The sequence below is a fragment of the Micromys minutus genome, assembly GCF_963924665.1.
Source record: "Micromys minutus genome assembly, chromosome: 18".
NCBI lineage: Eukaryota > Metazoa > Chordata > Mammalia > Rodentia > Muridae > Micromys > Micromys minutus.
Window position 1 is genome coordinate 1,797,654 of NC_137953.1, and position 19,764 is coordinate 1,817,417.

General features: G+C 46.4%; 1 protein-coding gene across 1 annotated transcript; it reads left to right on the forward strand.

The window, feature by feature from the left end:
* The first annotated feature begins 6,808 nt into the window (after positions 1–6,808).
* Positions 6,809–18,047, forward strand: PCYOX1 (prenylcysteine oxidase 1). Its single transcript, XM_080932273.1, has 6 exons — positions 6,809–6,959; positions 7,736–7,942; positions 9,250–9,424; positions 13,787–13,998; positions 14,283–14,435; positions 15,562–18,047. Exons 1-6 carry the CDS (start codon positions 6,848–6,850, stop codon positions 16,218–16,220), a joined length of 1,518 nt encoding a protein of 505 aa, XP_080788399.1. The 5' UTR covers positions 6,809–6,847; the 3' UTR covers positions 16,221–18,047.
* Positions 18,048–19,764: the final 1,717 nt, after the last annotated feature.

Here is a 19,764-nt window from a genome sequence, read left to right on the forward strand (position 1 = left end):
GTCTTCTCTTTTTGGAGACCAGGTCTTATGGTGTAGCTCTGGCTGTCCTGGAACTCGCACTGTAGACCAGGCTAGCCTCGAACCAACAGAGATCTGCCTGCCTCTACTTCCAGAGTGCAGGGATTAAAGGCTTGTTCCTCTGACTGGCAACTTTAAAAAAATTACATCTAGTGTCAAATTTTCAGTACAGATATATTTTTATTGGATATTTTAAATTTACATTTCAAATGTTATCCCCTTTCCCGTTTTCCCCTCCAGAAGTGCCCTATCCCATCCCCCCTCTACTGCTCCCCCACCCGCCCAAGTATAGATATTCTTACACATTGGAATATTTTTTGAGACACCCTGACATGTAGACTAGACTTTCCTCATAGTCCAACCTTCCTGCCTCAACCTCCTAAATTTTGGGATTGCATGTGTCAACCATTATACCAGGCCAAAGTTAGTTTCCTTTTTGTTGTTGTTGTTGTTGTTGTTGTTTCTTTGTTTCCTTTTCTTTTCTTAAACTTTCTTCAGGATAGATTCTTAAACATAGGATTATTGTATTACATATGTGTATACAAATCATAGTAGGCAAAAGTCTTGTCCTTTGTGGGGACTCACACATGTAATTCCAGCATTCTAAGGATTAGGGTGAGAGGATAATTTTTTTTAAGATATATTTTATATATGTGAGTACACTGTCGCTATCTTCAACACATCAGAAGAGGGCATCAGATCCCATTAGAGATGGTTGTGGGCCACCATGTGGCTGCCGGGAATTGAACTCAGGACCTCTGGAAGAGCAGCTGGGTGCTCTAAACCACTGAGTCACCTCTCCAGTTCTGAGAGAGTTATTTTGAGTTTATGATCAGCCTGGGCTACAGTTTAAGATCTTACTTCAAAAATAAATAAACACATAAATAAATAACAGAAAACACAAATCAAACCAACCAATCTGTAGCAACAAAGGCAGAAGTTGTGGTCATCATTCAGGTTCCTCCAAGAGTGGTTCAAGGTCAGGTCATAAGCTGCCTCCTTACTCCCTCTGTTTGTCTTATACTGATATATTATTAATTTGATTTGTTTCTGCTATATAAGAGATGAAAAGTGCTCCCACACACACCCATATGCTTTCTGTCTTCCTCACCCTCATGTTGAAATATGTCTCACATGTAGCTTGGCTAGCCTGGGGCATGCTATGTAGATCTACCAAGCTAGCTTCCCAGTCACAGAGATCCACCCGCCTCTGTCTCTGCCACCAAAGGGCTGGGGATTGTAATGCAAGCATGTGCCTCATTCCTGGCAGCATTTTCTTATACAGTTTTTTCATGATATATACAACCTAAGTGTCCTAACTTTAGCTACTTCGCTTCAACAAAATTCAAATTTTGATGGAAATGATGAGTTTCACGTATTCCATAGCTGCTGTTGTTTGGCGGGCCTCTTTATGGTTAGGCATGCCCAGTGTTGGGGGGTGAGGTTCTGGAAGGGTTTCTGCCCTCTGCCAGAGGCCCTTGAAGGGGGAGTTGCTCTAATAAAAAGAAACCTCCAGATGGCGCTCAGTCTACACTATAGCGAAGTATGCTACCAAGGCCCTAGATCTTCAGAGCCAGGTATGAGGATTTAGGCTGGGCTTCCTTTTTTTTTCAAAGGGCTACATCTTCTGCAAGGCAGAACTCTGTGCACCTGCGCCATGCTGCTCAAGTTGCAGCAGCCAACTTGCTATTGTAGTTACAAATGTTTGGACAAAAATTTGCAAAAAGATGAAGCAATTTACCGCTTCCTGTCAATTGATAGAGCTCTTTTGCATTTTTGGGTAAAAGTAACGACAATCCTAATGATTGTCCTAGTATAAGAAAATACTTATTTGTTCCTAATTATTAATGCTTTCAAGTTTTAAAATTCTACTCTTGGCTGGGTGTGGTGCTAAATCTCAGCATAGCAAAGGCAGAGGCGTCTCTATGATCAGTGGCAGACGTTTTGTTCTCTGTGTTCTCAAAGACAAGCATGGCAGTACACAAACTAATAGAGACAGATTTTAATCAGTAAGATACTATTGCAATAGGGAAAATTCCAGCAATTTGGACGTAATTTGGATAAAGGTGATGGAATATTTTAGGGCAAGAATGAGGTAACAGGGAAGGAGGAGCTGAGCAGGCGCTCAGTAGGGCAAGGGTATTCAGAAACTCAGAGAAAGCAGGAAGTCAGTCCACGTGCAACCTGTCTGTGCTTGCTAATGTCCTTTCTGTGGAGTAAACTGCCCTAAAGTAACCCTTCCCAGCCTCTGTAGGATCTTTTTAAAAATTTTAAGTTTTCATTACCTAATTTTATAAGTGCCTGGTCTCTGAGGAGACCGGAAGAGCATGTCAGATCCCCTGGAACTGGAGTTACGGACAGTTGCAATGTAAGTACTAGGAATCAAACCCCGTCCTCTGGAAAAGCAACAAAGGCTCTTAACCACTGAGCCATCTTTTTAGGGAATTCTTGGTGGTCCTGTGTTTTCTGAAAGAGACTGCTTTTTCAGACAACATTCCTTTGAGGAGATGTGTGCTATGCTACCTTACAATTACATGTAATAGGCTGGAAATGCTGGTGCGTGCTAGTAACCCTAGTCCTCTCTGGGTTCAGGCAGGAGGATTCAAAGTTTGAGGCCTGCATGTTTAGGTTGCATTGGGAGACCCTACCCCCAAAACAAACAAAAATTATACTTCATGCATACAGTAACATTTTCTCTGTTAGTTTTGTTTTTATTGTTACTTTGATTTGTTCTGTTATTTTTTTAAAGGTTTATTTATGATGTATGTGAGTTCACTGTAGCTGTCTTCAGACACACCAGAAGGGAGCATCAAATCCCATTACAGATGGCTGTGAGCCACCATGTGGTTGTTGGGAATTGAACTCAGGACCTCTGGAAGATCAGTCAGTGCTCTTAACCACTGAGCCATCTCTCCAGCTCTCTGTTGTTATTTTTAAAAACAGATTCTTATGTAATACAGACTCACTTGAACTCTTGGCCTTCCAAGTCCTGTGACTACAGAGGTGCACAACTTCGCCTGCCCTTTCCACTGTTGTTTTTCTTTTCAGTCTATTATCTGGATTGTTCTTCTGAAAGGACCAGGGTGCCGAATGGAAACACCTGGGCTCCCACTTTGCAGATCACCTCAACCGCCTCCCCCGGAACTTCCTGTACAGTCTTTCTCATGACTTTGATAGTGGGAGTCAGTTTCCAAATGTGACACTAGGCTCAAGGTCAGTAACAGGACCAAGTCTGATCAAACAACAAATATTTACCAAGGGCTTATTTGCATTTAATGCACTGAACTCCTGTGGCATAATGTGCATTGGAAAGTGAAGGAACAGCCGCAGCTTTTACCCCTGTTTCCTTGGCGATGAGCAGACAGTCCGAGGTCTGTGCTCCTAAGTGCAGATCTTGCATATTGGTCTCTAAGCACTTCCGCGCCCACATTCTAGAAATGGCCCACCAACCTGTCAAACATGCCACACATTCTTTCTCCCTGCTTTTCCCCTATTACCTACACAGGCCTGCTCCCTCACTTCCTATCAGCTTTTGCCCAAATACCACAGAATCAATGAGACCTGTGAGATACAGGCCACAGAGCGCTTGTGGAAGTGGTTGGTTCTCTCCCATCTTTATGTGGATTCAGAATATAGATCTCTGGTCACCAGGGTTGGACCACAAGCACCCTTACTGGCTGAACTCTCTTGCTAGCCCCAAGTTTAATCTTACTTTGTATCCAGCTCAGTGTCCTTCCATTAATACTGTTCTTTATGCTCGTATACTGTTTCTTTTGTGTTTGTTGGGGGGGCGGCAAGAGAAAATGGGATCAGGTTAGAGCTTATAGCTTTTCTCACAGAAGTCAACACTGAGTATCTTCCTCAAATGCATCTTCAACTTATCTCTATCTACCTATCATCAATCAATCAATCAATCAATCTATCTATCTATCTATCTATTTATCTTTTGGCTTTTTGAAACAAGGCTTCTCTATGTAGCCCTAGATGTCCTGGAACAACTCATTCTTTAGATCAGTGTCACAGATCTAACATTGTACAACCTAAGAGACCGGAGCTGATAAACAAGGCAGACTAAAGTCTCATGCAATAGCTAACTTTATTTGGAACATCAACACTTCGTATGAGGGTTAAGAAAAAATTCATACAAGTAAAGTTCTCATTAATTCAAACCGTATATAATCTCAAGGACAAGTCACGTGTAGCAAAACCATGGTTTCCCACAGAGGCATAGGAAGGCTGTTTAAACATTTAATTGAACAACAACAGGCAACACTGAGTAACTGACACATACTCCTGTCTGCTACGTCTGGGAGGAGCATGAAAACATTCCAAGAACAACTTCATGTGTTGAAGAAACTGAGGTCACAAGGCCTCGTTTTCTTGGAGCGTTCTCACCTGCACTCAGAATTCTCTTCACAGGGCTCCATTCCTGGACTGTGTCCCAACAGACCAGGTAAGCCTCGAACTCAAATCTGCTTGTCTCTGTCTCCCACGTGCTGGGACTAAAGGCTTGAACCACCACGGCCCCAGCTAGCCAGCTTTCACCTTAGGTTTTGAGATAGGGTCTCCCACTGAACTGGATGCTTGCCTGTTTGGCTAGGTTGCCGGGCCAGCAGGTCCTAGGGATCATCCTGTCTTCCTGCACAAGGATTACACGCTTCCAAATCCAGGTTTTGGCTTGGGCTCTGGGGATCTGAACTCAGGTTCTCATGCTTGCAAACCTGGTATTTTACAGAGCGCAGCATTTCCTCAATACCCATTCTGTGTACACACTGTATGTGTGAGTGTGTGTGTGTGTGAGTGTGTGTGTGAGTGTGTGTGTGTGTGTGAGTGTGTGTGTGTGTGAGTGTGTGTTTGAGTGTGTGTGTGTGTGAGTGTGTGTGTGTGTGTGAGTGTGTGTGTGTGTGAGTGTGTGTTTGAGTGTGTGTGTGTGTGTGTGTGTGTGTGATATCACATCAGTTTAGGGGAGAGGAAAAAATAAATTGTCTTCATTTTTATGATTCCTTGTTTAGGACAGACCTCTGTAACAAAACTATGTCAACAAGAGAAAAAATAACCCAAATGGTGGTGTAGCCCTTTAATCTCAGCACTCAGGAGACAAGAGGCACGCAGATCTCTTTGAGTTCAAGCCCAGCCAAGGCTACATAGTAAGACCCTGTCTTATTATGTAAGAGAAAAACAAACAGAACATTGAAAGATGCTCCTGGGAAATGAAACTGGCCTGGGATACAATATGTCTTCAAAGAATGGTCAGGTTTTAGAGAAATGATAAGGTGTATGACGGTGAAGAAGAGTTTGAATCCTAGGGCTGGAAACCACGGAAAGCCGGATACATGGCAGGAGAAAGGCCCCAGGGCCAAGCTTGTTACGTGAATCTCTAGCTGATGAACGTTTGTCAAATCCCAGCACACAGGAGGTAGAAAGAGTTACTTAAGATTCTGTTTGAAAACAAAATCTGTGGAAAAACCAAAACTACAAGGTATGGACAGGTCTCAGGTAGTTAGAATGGGGACACCTGTTCTATAACATATAGAAGCTCTTCCCACATCTGGAGGAGAAGCCAGGCTCTCCAGACTGCCCAGAGCAGAGGCAAGCAGAGGCTGGGAACAAAGAGCTGGCTGCTTTCGAAGTTACTTTCTTTGGGAAGGCTGAAGAGGGGACATTGTTATCTGATCTAATAACAGGCATTGGCTCTGGTATCACCACCAGCTTCCTTTCCTGTGAAGGTCAACCAGGAAATTTAGTCTCACCTCGGTACCCAGAAACTTCTGATGAGGATTTCCCCTTTGATTCTGACATGCTGTTCATCCACCCAGTTCAGTAGCTCAGGCCAAACCAATGCCTTCCTAGGAATTTTACTTAAGATGTCTGAAATTGCCTTTGGTGATAAACCCACATCCCTTCCAGGTCGAGAAGGGAGGAAAGATCCCTTTGCTTTTGTGTGCATGCTTATTTTTATGTATGTGTTTGTGTGTTCTGGTGCCCTGGAAGGTCAAAAGTGGGTGACAATCTCCCTGGCACTGCTGTTACCAGCAGTTGGTCAACCCCAGAGAGCGAACTCAGTAGCACTCTTAGGCACCGAGTCATCTCTCCAGTGTTTAAATGTTTGTTACGCTTACAAGTGCGCCAGAAGAAGGTCTGTTGGAAAAAAATAGCAGGAAGTGCTCTTAACCACGAAGCCATGTCTCCACACTACCCTCCCCCCCCTCTGTCCTCCCCACACCTAGTGTTTTGTTTTTAGGTAATTGGAGGTAGGTGGGCAGCATTTCTTGTTTTTGTGTCCTCTCAGTCGGCTTCAACTTGGAAACAGACCTTCTGTGAGAGGCCCCTTTGGTGTTCTAACGCTATTCGTATGAACGTGGGTCCCGTGTTCTGCTCCCCTTACTTCACAATACCCCATCTCTCTTCTTTTTCTTATCACGCAGCTGAGTCCCTGGAACTAAGTGCTCACTTCAGAAATGTCGGCGGCCGACTTGCCTGGTTTAGACTGAGATAGGCCAAGTGCATTCTCTGCAAGCATGGGGTTTGCGGGACTGGAGAGGGCATTTGTGAAGAAGGATGCGTTTTCAGGAGAGGCGGGAAAGTAGAGCTGAGGTGGGCCTCAACCTGCGCCTTGGACGTGGGCTTCTGGGACCCCAGAGTGGTCCTCCAGGGCTGGGTGGGTGGACACACAGCGGCCCGGGGAGATTCACAAGGTCCCGAACCTGGGTGGGGAGGGTGGGTGTGGTCGTGGGGCCATGGGGCGGGGCCTGGGCGGGGCGAACGCGCGCAGACGCACAGAGCAGGGTCTGCCAGCGGACCCGCGGCCAGTCTGCAGCTGCGGGAGACCATGGTGCGCACCGCCGCTGCGCTGGTGGGCTCGCTGTTCGGGCTGGGGCTGCTGCTGTGTGGTCTGGGCAGTCTGGCGAGCGCCGAGCCCCGGGCCCCGCCGGACAGAATCGGTAGGTGCGGGGAATGTGGAGGCGCGGCGATGCCTGGGTCCGGGCCGTGCGCTCCGGAGCATGGAGCGGTGGCACTGGAGGCGTGTGCTAGTTAGGGACTCGATATCCGTGCAGCTCCAGTCTGGAAGGCCCTCGGCTATAGGAGCCCGCCTCTAGCTGTCCCCGGAGTGGAGTCTGTCCGGCAGATCGAGGCACGCAGACACAGCACAGGGACCAGTCTGTCTCCCCCACCCCCAGATCCCCTCCCCCGAGAAGGGCTGAGACCGCCTCTCCGCACCTGCGCTCTGCTTCCGAGGCTGCAACTGCTGCAGCTAACCAGAGAACCGGGGCTCTTCGTGGCTTTGGTTGCCTCGGTTTTTTCATTCCCGGGTGTCTGTCCTCCTCTGAAGCCGTGTCTTTCGGGATCGTTCACGGTGTTGGGGCCTTAGAGAGACAAAGAACAAAGCTGAGCGAAGATGGCGGCTACTTTATTTAAAATGCGTGCTGGAGGGGTCCATTTCTACTTCCCCAGGAATTGGCCACAGGAGGGTCCGTGGGTCAGGTGGTACCTCCGCAAACCTGTGAGGGTCTTTGGGCATCTTTTGATCTACAGTCAGTTTGTAACTTCATTTATAACGCCTGTCTACATTCAGGGAGTGTGTCTTTATAGAGAACCCTGCCCTCAGGTCTCCCCAAGTTGTTAGTTTTAGTCTTGAGCAATGTCTATTATTGGTTAATGGCTTTTCAAAAACTGCTAAGAGGGGAAACAAACGGTTCCTCTTTTCCCCTCCGTATAGCAATAGTCGGTGCTGGAATCGGTGGTACTTCCTCGGCCTATTATCTTCGGAAGAAATTTGGGAAGGACGTGAAGATTGACGTGTTTGAAAGAGAAGAGGTCGGGGGCCGTTTGGCTACTTTGAAGGTGCAAGGTCATGACTATGAGGCAGGGGGTTCAGTCATTCACCCCCTAAATTTGCACATGAAGCGATTTGTCAAAGAGCTGGGTATGTGATTTCATAGCACTAAGCAGCTAACACAGAGAACTGATGTGTTTCTGCTTTGTCTTCTACAGAGAAGTTAATGAAACTGTTTTTCTTGCTGTGTGTGGGGTTTAGCAGTTGGTCCCAGCTTTGAGCCACTCTCCTGTAATGAGACTCTGGCTATCTGTGTGGTATCAGCTCTCTGGAATTACAGCCATGGGGTGGAGTGAGGGTGGCTGTTGATGTCAATTCTTTAAAAAAAAAATTATATATATATATATATATATATATATATATATATGTGTGTGTGTGTGTGTGTGTGTGTGTATTTGAATTTTAAAAAGTTATATTTTAGCTATTTATTTTGTGTACCTGAGGGGTGGGGTGTTGGTCTGAGTGCCACAGGGTGTGTATGGAGGTCAGAGGGCAACCGATCCAGTCAGTTCTTTCCTTCTCCTGTGTGAGTCTCAGGAATTGAATCAGGTGGTCAGGCTTGGAAGCAGTACCATTTGGAGCTGAGCCATCTTGCTGGCCCACTGTTAGACCCTGGACTTTGGTTAAGGAACCAGAGTGTTCTGAGCTAGCAGAAACCTTAGCTTGTTCTGCTGCTGAGAAAATGAGGACCATGAGCTTCCAGCACTTGGCTTGAAGTCATTCCAACAGGGTACAGAGCCACGTACTCACAGGGACACGTGGCTGATCCACTGGCAGCAGAGGAGCAGGGCATGTCCTGGGGAAGCCTGACAGGCCTCTGCAAGCCTCTTAGGGAAGGTTGGGTAACTTGGGCCTTTTCCCATTTACCTGAATTTCCCAGTTTTGCAAAGTGAGGTTTGAGTAGGAATGGGATGCACCTTACTCCTCAGTTGCCCTTAGCAACCCTGGCAGATGCTTCCCTCTCCGTGACTAAGACGACTGAGTTTAACTTGGTACATACATCTCCTACTGTGTATGTTTATAGACTGAGCAGTCGGTACTGTGTCCACACTGTTCTAAAAGTAGAACTCTAATGTGTCTCCTGAGACCTGGGAATGACCCCTAAGTCACTCACTCCAAAAAGTCCCTGACAGGCCTCCCAAATTCGCTTTTCATTGGGCCAATGTAGAAATTACCAGGTACCTTTCCTCTAGTTTTGTCTGGTATCATTTTAAGATTTATTTTATTTTTTAAATTATGTATCTCTGTGTGTGGCGGGGAGTATGCCCATGTAAGAGTTACAGGTGGTTATGAGCTGCCTGACTTGATGCTTGGAACTGAACCCAGGTCCTCTATTAGAGCAGCAAAGGCTCTTAACCACCGCACCGTCTCTCAAGCCCCTTCCTCTGTTTTGGCAGGTCTCTCCAGTGTTCCCACTTCGGGTGGCCTGGTGGGAGTATACAATGGGAAGTCTCTGGTGTTTGAGGAGAGCAGCTGGTTTATAGTCAACATGATTAAGCTGGTGTGGCGCTACGGATTTCAGTCCCTGAGAATGCACATGTGGGTAGAAGACTTGCTAGACAAGTTCATGAGGTAACTATCCAGCTTCTGTTGGACGTAAGATCTGTCAGGGAGCATTAGAACATTAGTTTCCTGGGCCAGCTCTCCCTCATCACCCCCTGGTTAGGCAAAACGTTTTCACAGAAAGCATACAGGTCATCCTTCCATCTGGGAGCTGGACATGTCCTGTGTGTTTGCTTCTCGGTTGTGGGCTAAGATGTGGCTCGATGGTAGAGCACTTGCCTGCCGTGCCCGACCATCTCATTTAAGGAGCTGACGTTGTCAGGGAATTTAAGAGTGTCTGGCAACACCAAGGAAACACTGGCAAAGCATGATTCGGAAGTTTGAGTTTGAACAACCACAAAAAAAAAAAAAAAAAGCCAGTGCTGTTGGCTGCTTTCTGCACATATGGAAGACAGAGAGGATGTCCAAGTTCTAAGTGTGGAAGGCCACCCACCTAGGGAGTGTGAAAGCTGGCGTTCCCACCAGGCTGACTGGAGTCTCCTTCTCGGTGCCCGCTTCATGCTGGGGAACAAGATCCTGAGCACAAGAGCTTAGAGGACGTGTGAACTGAAGTTTGGCTGTGGGTTTTGGCGTGTGTGCAGTGTGCATTTCTTCTATGTATACATACATTTCCCTCTTTGTATAAGTGTGCACACAGGAGTCAGCATACGTTGCTTTCCTCAATCACTTCTGTGTGTGAAGAGGCACACACACACACACACATACACACACACACACACACAGGGGAGTGAGCTTAAGTATGCAGACTTGCATAGCCAACACCGTCAGCCACTGAGCCACCTCCTAGAGTAAGGTCTTTTGGTAAAAGTTTTTAAAAGATTTTCTTTTATTTTCAGATTTATGTGTGAGCCCATGTGTGCATATTTGCACAGGTGTGTGCAGGAGCCCCCAGAGGCCTGGAGAGAGCATCAGATCACCTAGACCTGAAAGTGGTCACTCTCAGGCTGGCCAGCTCCTGAGTGCTGGGATTCTAGGCATGGTCTACCTAGCATGGCCAGTTTGGGTTTTTAGTTTTGAAAGTTTATTTATTTTATGCGTGTGAGTGTTTTGCCTGCATGTATATATGTACATCACGTGCACGATGCCTTAGAGTTCAGAAGAGGGAGTGTGATCTCGTGGCTGGAGTTATGGAAGGTCATGAACCACTGTGTAGGTACTGGGAACCAAGCCCTGGTTCTCTGCAAGAGCCGCAAGTGCTCTTAACCAGCGAACCACCTCTCCAGAGGCTTTGTTATTGTCTATATAGTGAGTTCCAGGCCAGCAAGGGTTGCATAGTGAGACTTTAAAAAAAAAAAATGAAATGAAAAAAAAAATGTTATTACTCATGCTGGGTCTAGTAGCACAGGCCTGTAATCCTGGACACTTTGGTGGCCGAGGCCTAAGGATGCCATCGCAAAGTGATGTGGGCAACATCGAGGACAAGGTCAAGCTAGACAGCTAAGAAGAAGTAGAAACTGACTGGGGAGGCTGGTGTGGCTCGTGCCTGTAATCACAGTGCTTGGGCATGGAAGGAGGAGCATCATGAGTTCAAGGCTAGCCTCAGCTCCTAGTGAGCTTGAGACTCGGTGTCAGTACTCCCAATGAGCCCCAAGTTGACAGTTAGGGAGCTTTCACGCTGGAGATGCAGTTTGACCCCCAGTACAACAAAAGTATTTCTTCTAAATTTTAGTATTTTTGTTTGTTGTATTTGATGGGAATGTGGGTACACTTGTGCCCAGAATGCATGTGGAGACCAGAGGCGGCTTTTGTGAGTCTGTTCTCTTTCCACAATGGCTTTGGGCATTAAACTCGAGTCATCAAAGTTGTGAGGCAAAGTGATTTTTTTACTTGCTGAGCCATCTTGCCATTCCTCTATCTTTCTTTTAATGTCAAGTTAATATTCTAGACTTGTAAGTGAGAAATAACTATCTTTGGTATTAATATTATAAATAGAAAAAAAAACAAAGACAAACTTTTCAGGGCTTAAGGGCACTAAATTTTTTAAAATTTTGACAAAATAAAACAGGTAGATAGGTCAGTTATTCACTTTACTAGCCTGGGGTAAATCCTGTCTTCCATCATGGGACTGGGAATGGAGTAACAGACTTCAGGAAGACCCACAGGCTTTCCTTCTGGCGGGAGAAGGCAGCTAACAAGGAGGGTGATGTTTGGCAGTGGTAGGGAGGGATGGACAGAAAAGATTGGGCCTGATGCTGATAGAAATAAAGAATGAAGAATAGAAACAAGGCGTATCCCTTGCATTAGCCCAGGCTGACCTTGAGTTTTGGGTGTAGCCGAGGCTGACCATAAACTTCTGACTGTCCTATCTGCACCTCCTCTGACTGGAGGGATTACAGGTGTGCAGTTTTGTGTGGTGCTGGGGGAGGGGGGCTTTCACTCCCAGGATGCTGTGTGAGCTAGGTGAGCACTGTCAGCTGAGTTATATTCCCAAGACATGTACATCTCTTTGAAAATGTCCCATTGGGCATGTTTAAGATCATGGATGTCTTGGGGGGGGGCAGAGGGGAGGGCAGAGGGGAGGGCAGAGGGGAGGGCAGAGGGCTGAGAAAGAGGGGATTGAGCGGTGCCTCACCCGACTAGTAGGAACTCAACAAAAGGAAACGTGATTAAAAATAGAAAACATTGTGTGTGCACTTAGTCTGTATGTGCGTCCATGATCACATGCATGCCTAGTGTCCCAAGAGGTCAGAAGATGGCATCAGATCTCTTGGGGAAAAAAAAGTTACAGAAGATTGTGAGCTGCCATGTGGGTGCTGGGAACAGAACCTAGTCCTAAATCAGGAGGTGGCGGCACAAACCTTTAATCCTATCACTTGGGGGGCAGAGGCAGGCCGATCTCTGAGATTGGGGCTAGTTTGGTCTACAGAGGGAGTTCTAGAACATCCAGGGATACACAGAGAAACTCTTGTCTCAAACAGAACAAAGCAAGAACCCAAGTCCTCTGCAAGAGCAGTAAGTGCTCTTAACTGGCTGAGCCATATTTCTAGCCCCATAATGGTGGTGATGATGATGATGGTGATGATGGTGATGATGGTGGTGATGATGGTGGTGATGGTGGTGATGATGATGATGGTGGTGATGATGATGATGGTGGTGATGATGATGGTGATGATGGTGGTGATGATGGTGGTGATGGTGATGATGGTGATGATGGTGGTGATGATGATGATGATGGTGATGATGGTGGTGATGGTGATGGTGATGGTGGTGATGATATGGTGATGATGGTGGTGATGATGATGATAGTGATGGTGGTGGTGATGATGGTGGTGATGATGGTGGTGATGATGGTGATGATGATGATGATGGTGATGATGGTGGTGGTGATGATGATGGTGATGATGGTGGTGATGATGATGATGGTGGTGATGATGATGATGGTGATGATGATGATGATGGTGATGGTGGTGGTGATGATGGTGATGATGGTGGTGATGATGGTGATGATGGTGGTGATGATGGTGATGATGGTGGTGGTGATGGTGGTGATGATGGTGATGATGATGATGATGGTGATGATGATGGTGGTGGTGATGATGGTGATGATGGTGGTGATGATGGTGATGGTGATGATGGTGGTGATGATGGTGATGATGATGATGATGATGATGATGGTGATGGTGATGATGATGATGATGATGATGGTGATGATGGTGGTGGTGATGATGATGATGGTGATGATGGTGGTGATGATGATGATGGTGATGATGGTGGTGATGGTGATGATGGTGATGATGGTGATGATGGTGATGATGATGGTGATGATGATGATGATGGTGATGATGGTGGTGATGATGATGGTGATGATGGCGATGATGATGATGATGATGGTGGTGGTGATGATGATGGTGATGATGGTGATGATGGTGATGATGGTGGTGATGGTGATGATGGTGATGATGGTGGTGATGATGGTGATGATGGTGATGATGGTAGTGATGATGGTGATGATGATGATGATGATGATGATGGTGGTGGTGATGATGATGGTGATGATGGTGGTGATGATGATGATGGTGGTGATGATGATGATGGTGATGATGGTGATGATGGTGGTGATGATGGTGATGATGATGGTGATGGTGGTGATGATGATGATGGTGGTGATGGTGGTGATGATGATGATGGTGGTGATGGTGGTGATGATGATGGTGGTGATGATTATGATGATGGTGGTGATGATGATGATGGTGGTGATGGTGGTGATGGTGGTGATGGTGATGATGATGAGATTGAATCTCACTTCGTATCCCAAGGTGTCCTACAGTTTGCAAAGCCTGGTATCCCTTTCATTCTGTTGCTCTTTGTAGCTCCATGTCCTGAGTGGCGTTTAATGAACATTTCTCTCTCTCTCTCTCTTTTTTTTGCAAGGATCTACCGTTACCAGTCCCATGACTACGCCTTCAGTAGTGTAGAAAAGTTGATGCATGCCATCGGAGGGGATGACTACCTCAGACTGCTTAACCAAACTCTCCGTGACAACCTGAAGAAAGCAGGCTTCTCTGAGTCGTTCCTGCACGAGATGATTGCTCCTGTCATGAAGGTCAATTTTGGCCAAAGCACTGATCTCAACGCCTTTGTGGGTAAGCCAGAATTGGAAGAGATCAGGGATAGCCAATGGCTAAGGGACTTAGCCACTGGTGGGGAGTCTGTGTAGTGTATCGGGCATTTTTACCAGCTTATTTTATTTCTATCTGTGAGTTGTTAGCAGTAGAGGGTCCTGTGCGTCTCTTAGATCCAGTGGCTTTCACCTGGGCAAGACCTTTGCCCCTGTGGCTCATCTGACAGTGTCTGGGACAGAATTTCTATGTGGTCAGGAGACCTGACCAAGACAGAATTAAAGCACGTTTTTGCTCCTTCCTGACAGGAGCAGTATCAATGACAGGTGCTGACTCCAACCTTTGGGCCGTGGAAGGCGGTAATAAGGTTGTTTGCTCAGGGCTCCTTCAGGCCTCCGACAGCAATCTCATATCTGGCTCTGTAATGTCAGTAGAGGAGAAGACAAGGACCAAGCAGACAGGTGAGGCTGCACTTTGATTCTTCCATTTTTTTCTGCCAAACAACGATAGATCAGGGAGAAGACATGTCATGCAGACACACACTTTCCAAAACTCATGTCGTGTGTATGGGTGTGTTTGTTGTATGTATGTGTCTACAGTATATGCTTAGGCTTATGGTACCCTCAGAGGACAGAAGAGGGCATCTGATGCTTTGGAACTGGAGTTACAGATGGTTATGAACCACCGTACACATACTGGAAATCAAACTTAGGCCCTCTGCCAGGACATCAGTGCTCTTAACCACTGAACCATCTCTCCACCCCCCACTTCCACCCCACACACCTTTTTGTTTTTTTTTAAAGATAGGGCTTTTCTATCTAAAGTAGATCTGGCTGTCCTAGAATTCATCATGTAGACCAGATTGTCCTCAAACTTACAGAAATCCACCTGCCTCTGCCTCTTGAATGCTGGGATTAAAGTTGTCACTACCAAAACCAAACCAAGAAAAGAAAAGCATGGGTAGTGGGGATTTGAACTCAAGTCCCACAGTTTATATCAGTAAGAATGAAATGTGGAACATTCCCTCTGAGAATAAGGTGTTTTCCATATCCCATGAGCTGTGGCCTTGCCCTTTAACACAGCTGGGAATATCTCTGCATGGTGTTCCCACCGTTCCACTGTTTTGGAACTTGGTAGAAGAGGCCAGAAGCAAAGGTTTTTCTGGCCTGGGGAAGATGGCTCCGTTGGTAAGAGCACTTGTTACACAAACACGAGGACCCGAGTTCAAATCCTTGGTGTCCATGCTTAAAGAAGAGCTAGGGGTCCCTTGTGTGTGCCTGTAATCCCTGTACTGTAAAGAGTATAGAGGAGTAATGCTGGGGCTTGCTGTAGCTACATGTTAATGAGAGACCCTGTCTCAAGGGAATAAGGCAAAAAGCAATTGGACTCCCCTAACCTTTGTGTGCATACCCAGATGTATACACATACATACATAGGTGCGCACATATACCTGTGTGCTCAACACACACACTCACACATTTGTACATGTACACAAAGAAGACCAAAACCGCTCCAGAGTGGTTTGTAGAAGGCCTGAAGTCGAGTGTTAGAAGCACTAAGAAACGCATACTTTCCCGTGCCCTCCAGGAAACCCCACGAAGATGTACGAGGTGGTTTATAAGACAGGATCTGAGACCCGTTCTGACTTCTACGACATTGTCCTCGTGGCTGCTCCACTGAACCGGAAGATGGCCAACATAACGTTCCGAAATTTTGATCCCCCCATCGAGGAATTCAACGCCCCGTATCAGCACCTGGTGACAACTTTGATCAGAGGAGAACTTAATTCTACTCTCTTCAGCTCCAGACCCAAGGACCAGTTTGGTCTCTCTGATATTCTTGTCACTGATGACTCAAACATGTTTATTAACAGCCTGTCCATTGTGGCCTCAGTAAGACACAAGGAGGGTCCCCCGCCGGCCGTGGATGGCATGCACGTGTGGAAGACCTTCTCCAGGGACACTCTCACCAAAGAGCAAATTTCCAAGCTCTTCCTGTCCTACGATTATGCCGTGCGGAAGCAGTGGCTGTCCTATCCTCACTACGAGCCCCCTCAGAAGTGTCCCTCTATCGTCCTCCACGACCGGCTTTATTACCTCAACGGCATCGAGTTCGCCGCCAGCTGCATGGAGATGAGCGCCATCGCCGGCTACAACGCAGCTCTCCTTGCCTACCACCGCTGGCACGGCAACCAGGACATGATCGATCAGGACGACCTGTACGAAAAGCTGAAGACGGAACTGTAGCCGAGCACCGCCGCTCCCCGAGCAGCCCTGCTCTGCAAGGACTGAGTCAGCAGGGAAAACGCAACCTTCCCGGTCCTCGGAGAACTCGTTCTTTACGCTTTCCTTTGGGGGAGGGGTGCAGGAGAATTGAACCGAAGGCCCCGTGCATGCCAGGCAAGCTCTGCTACTGAGCCCTCTTCTGTGGTTTTTTTCTTTTGAGACTGGGTCTCACTAAGTTGTCCAGGTGGAATCCTCCTGCCTCAGCCTCCGGAGGGCCTGGGATTACATATTAGACCTGGCTGTTAACTTTTTGGAAAAACGTTGGAGTGCTTCCCAGGCTTGTGATAAACACCCGGGTTGGGGTCAATGGGCTGGTGTCGGTCTGGGTTTGCTTAGATTGTAGTCCATTCTTCTTTTCTTGTTTGAGGGATGTTAGAACTAGGTCTTAGTTTGCACCCCAGGCCGGAGCTCACTAATTAGCCCAGGCTGGTCTTTAAATCACAGCAGTCCTTCTGTCTCAGCCTCCCATGTGCTGGGATATAGGTGTTTCCCAGTTCCTGGCAGTTTACACTTTTTTGAAGTCACGACTTTAAGAATGTGACATTTTGATTGCTTCTGTCTTGGTTTTATCGGAGATAGATTCAGAGATAGAAACTGAGATATCCTGTGGTCGGGAACCAAATACAAGCTATTAAATCAAGAAACTGGCATTGTAATACGAGGCCCTCATACAAGCACGTCTGTGTTTTTCTATACTTAACCCAGGACCCTGAGTATCCCAGACAAATGCTCTACCACTGAGCCACATTGCGGTCCTCAAGCGCTTCAGGACCGACGTCCAGAAAATAGGATTTCCTAGGTTGAGGATGGGGGTCTTGACTCTATAGCTTTGTCAAGTCAGGTTCCTCACATGCAGCCAAGGGTGAGCAAGTCCTGAGTGTCAGGGTTAAACCATCCATAGAGGGCTTTGAGTGCCTTAAAAGCAACACAAATGACCGTAGCAGATCCGGCTCAGTGGTTACTCAACTGTGGTCTCCATGGGAACAAGCACTAGAGCCGATGCTGGGCATGCGCAGTGAGGGGCCTTTGCTGCGCTCTTACGACAGTGGTTCTCAGATGTGGCTGCACATGGGAGTCAGGTTTCTCCTATGTAGACAAGCTCAGGAAATCTACTGTTTCTTCCACCGCTGAGAGGTCACCAGTGACTGTCATAGCCGCTAGTATTAAGAGGAAAAAAAGCAATTTTGCCTGCTTTGGTGGTACATGCCTGTTATCTGTACTTTTGTAACAAAGCAAGAGGGTCAAGAGTTCAAACCCAGCCTGGGCTTGTGGCACCCTAGCTCAAGGAATAAAAACCAGCTCTCTTCACCAGATTATAGCATTGCTTCAATAAAGTGGTCTAAAAAACAAAACAAATCAAAACCCGATTCTTAAAAATCATTTCTCCCAGCTATGGCTGTGGGAATTACTGTGTGGAGAAGGCAGCCATGATATATTTGCTATAGTGACAAATTAAATCCATAGTTTAATCAAAAGGTTGGCTTTTTCTAATTTGTATTTTTTTCCTGTTGTGGTATTAATGAATGTGGTTTGTTAAGAATATAACACTGCTGTGGATTTGGTACTGTGGCTCCTCAGCTGAGGGGTGTGTGTTTCATGACCCCCTGTGGGCACCCGGAACTGGGAAGCAGTGAGTCCCACAACATTCTATTTTCCATATGTACAAAAGACCTGTGATAAAGTCTTAATTTATAAATTTGGCACAGTAAGAGATTAACAACAATGATTATAAAATAGAAGAATTGTAACAATTCATCATAATGGAAGTCAATTAAAACTGACAACTTATTTCTGGCCCTTTCCTTTTTTCTTTCATTTTTTCTTTTTTGGCAGGCCTCAAGTCATGAAGTCAGCCTGCTTCTGCCTCCGTGTCCTGGGATTAAAGGTGTGTGCCCTCATCCACCAGCTCTTTCTGGTATTTTCCAATGAGTATTTTCAGATCAGCAAAAAGCAAGCGTAGCTCTGGGAGGTCTGCCGCAGATGCGGGGACATCGTAGATAACTGGCTTTCTAACATTCGAGGACTTGGTTTGCAATAGGATATATGTAGGCTTTTCTTTCTTTAAAGCTTTACCTATTATGTATGCCTACAGGCCTTAAGAGGGCACCAGATCCCATTACAGATGGTTGTAAGCCTCCATGTGGTTGCTGGAAGTTGAACTCAGGACCTCTGGAAGTGTAGTCAGTGCTCTTAACCGCTGAGCCATCTCAGCTGGTGGGCCAGAGAATTGTCTCAGTGATTTAGAGCTGCAGGCAAAGTACACATTCATGTAAATTAAGAAAATTGAGAAAAATCTTTCTCATAGTGGCACATGCCTTTAATCCTGGCACTTGGGAGACAAACAAATCTCTTTAAGTTCAATATAGAGGCAGGTGGATCTCTGTGAATGCAAAGTTATCCTGGTCTACATCATGAGTTTCAGGTCAGCCAGGGCAACACACTGAGACCTTGTCTATAATAATAATAGTAGTAATAATAATAGATAAGTACCTCCTTAAGTGTGAACACCTGTTTCCAAAAAAAAAAAAAAAAAAAAAAAACAGAATGGGGGAGGAGGGATGTAACCTACTGAGCATGCTCATTCTTCGAAGAGGAAAGATAGTGAATATTGACAACCTTCTCCCAGTAAGCACAGCTCGTGTTATAAAGAGTGGGCCAGAAAAGTTCCCAGGGAGAGTCTCAGTCCAGATGCTAGGAGGAGGATCACAGGTGTTGGCTGGTGTCATGGGGAACGCCCGCAGCTGGAAGGCATAGTAGTGGGTAGTGAGGGCTCAGAGAGACTGACCCCTTTGGGCTGTTACAGGATAGCTTCCTGCCCTCACCCAAGCTTTTCTGTAGCTTGGCACTTGGAGCTGCCTCAGGCACCAAAGCAGCTGAGTTTGTGGCCTTGGGTCCAGCTTGTTCACTCCGGACCTGACTTGCTCGTTCTACCCGGAGCTACAAGAATAAAGCCAAAATGTGGGAGTAAAGAAACTGACCGGATGCAGAGATGCGTAAATACACTTGAAGAGGAGGCAGAGATGCAGAGGAGATTCACACGTTAGCCCTCTGAAGGAAGGGGAGGTCTCAGAACGGTCCAATGCACTTCTTTTTTTAAAAAACTGTTTATTATCTTTTGTGTATATGTTTTTGTTTGTCTGCTCCCTACAGAGGCAGGAAAAGGGTATCAGATTTTAGAGTTATAGATGGTTGTGAGCCAACATGTGGTTGCTGGGAGTTGAAATTGGGAGCCATCTGTCCAGGCTCCCTTTGTCTTTTTCATACTACACCTTACAGTATTGCTGGGGGTCCAGGAATCACCACCCAAGCCAAACAAACACTGATCTCAGTTGAGCAAGAATAGTTTATTGAAGGCACACCATAATACTGGACATCCAGAACCAGATAAAGGACTTGGGGAGAGGGAAGGGGTGCTAATTACAGTACAGTCTCTCAGGGTAGGCTTTTTATACTAAAAAAACAGGTTCAGAAGTATAAATGGAGAGGAGGGGAGCAGTTGGCTTAC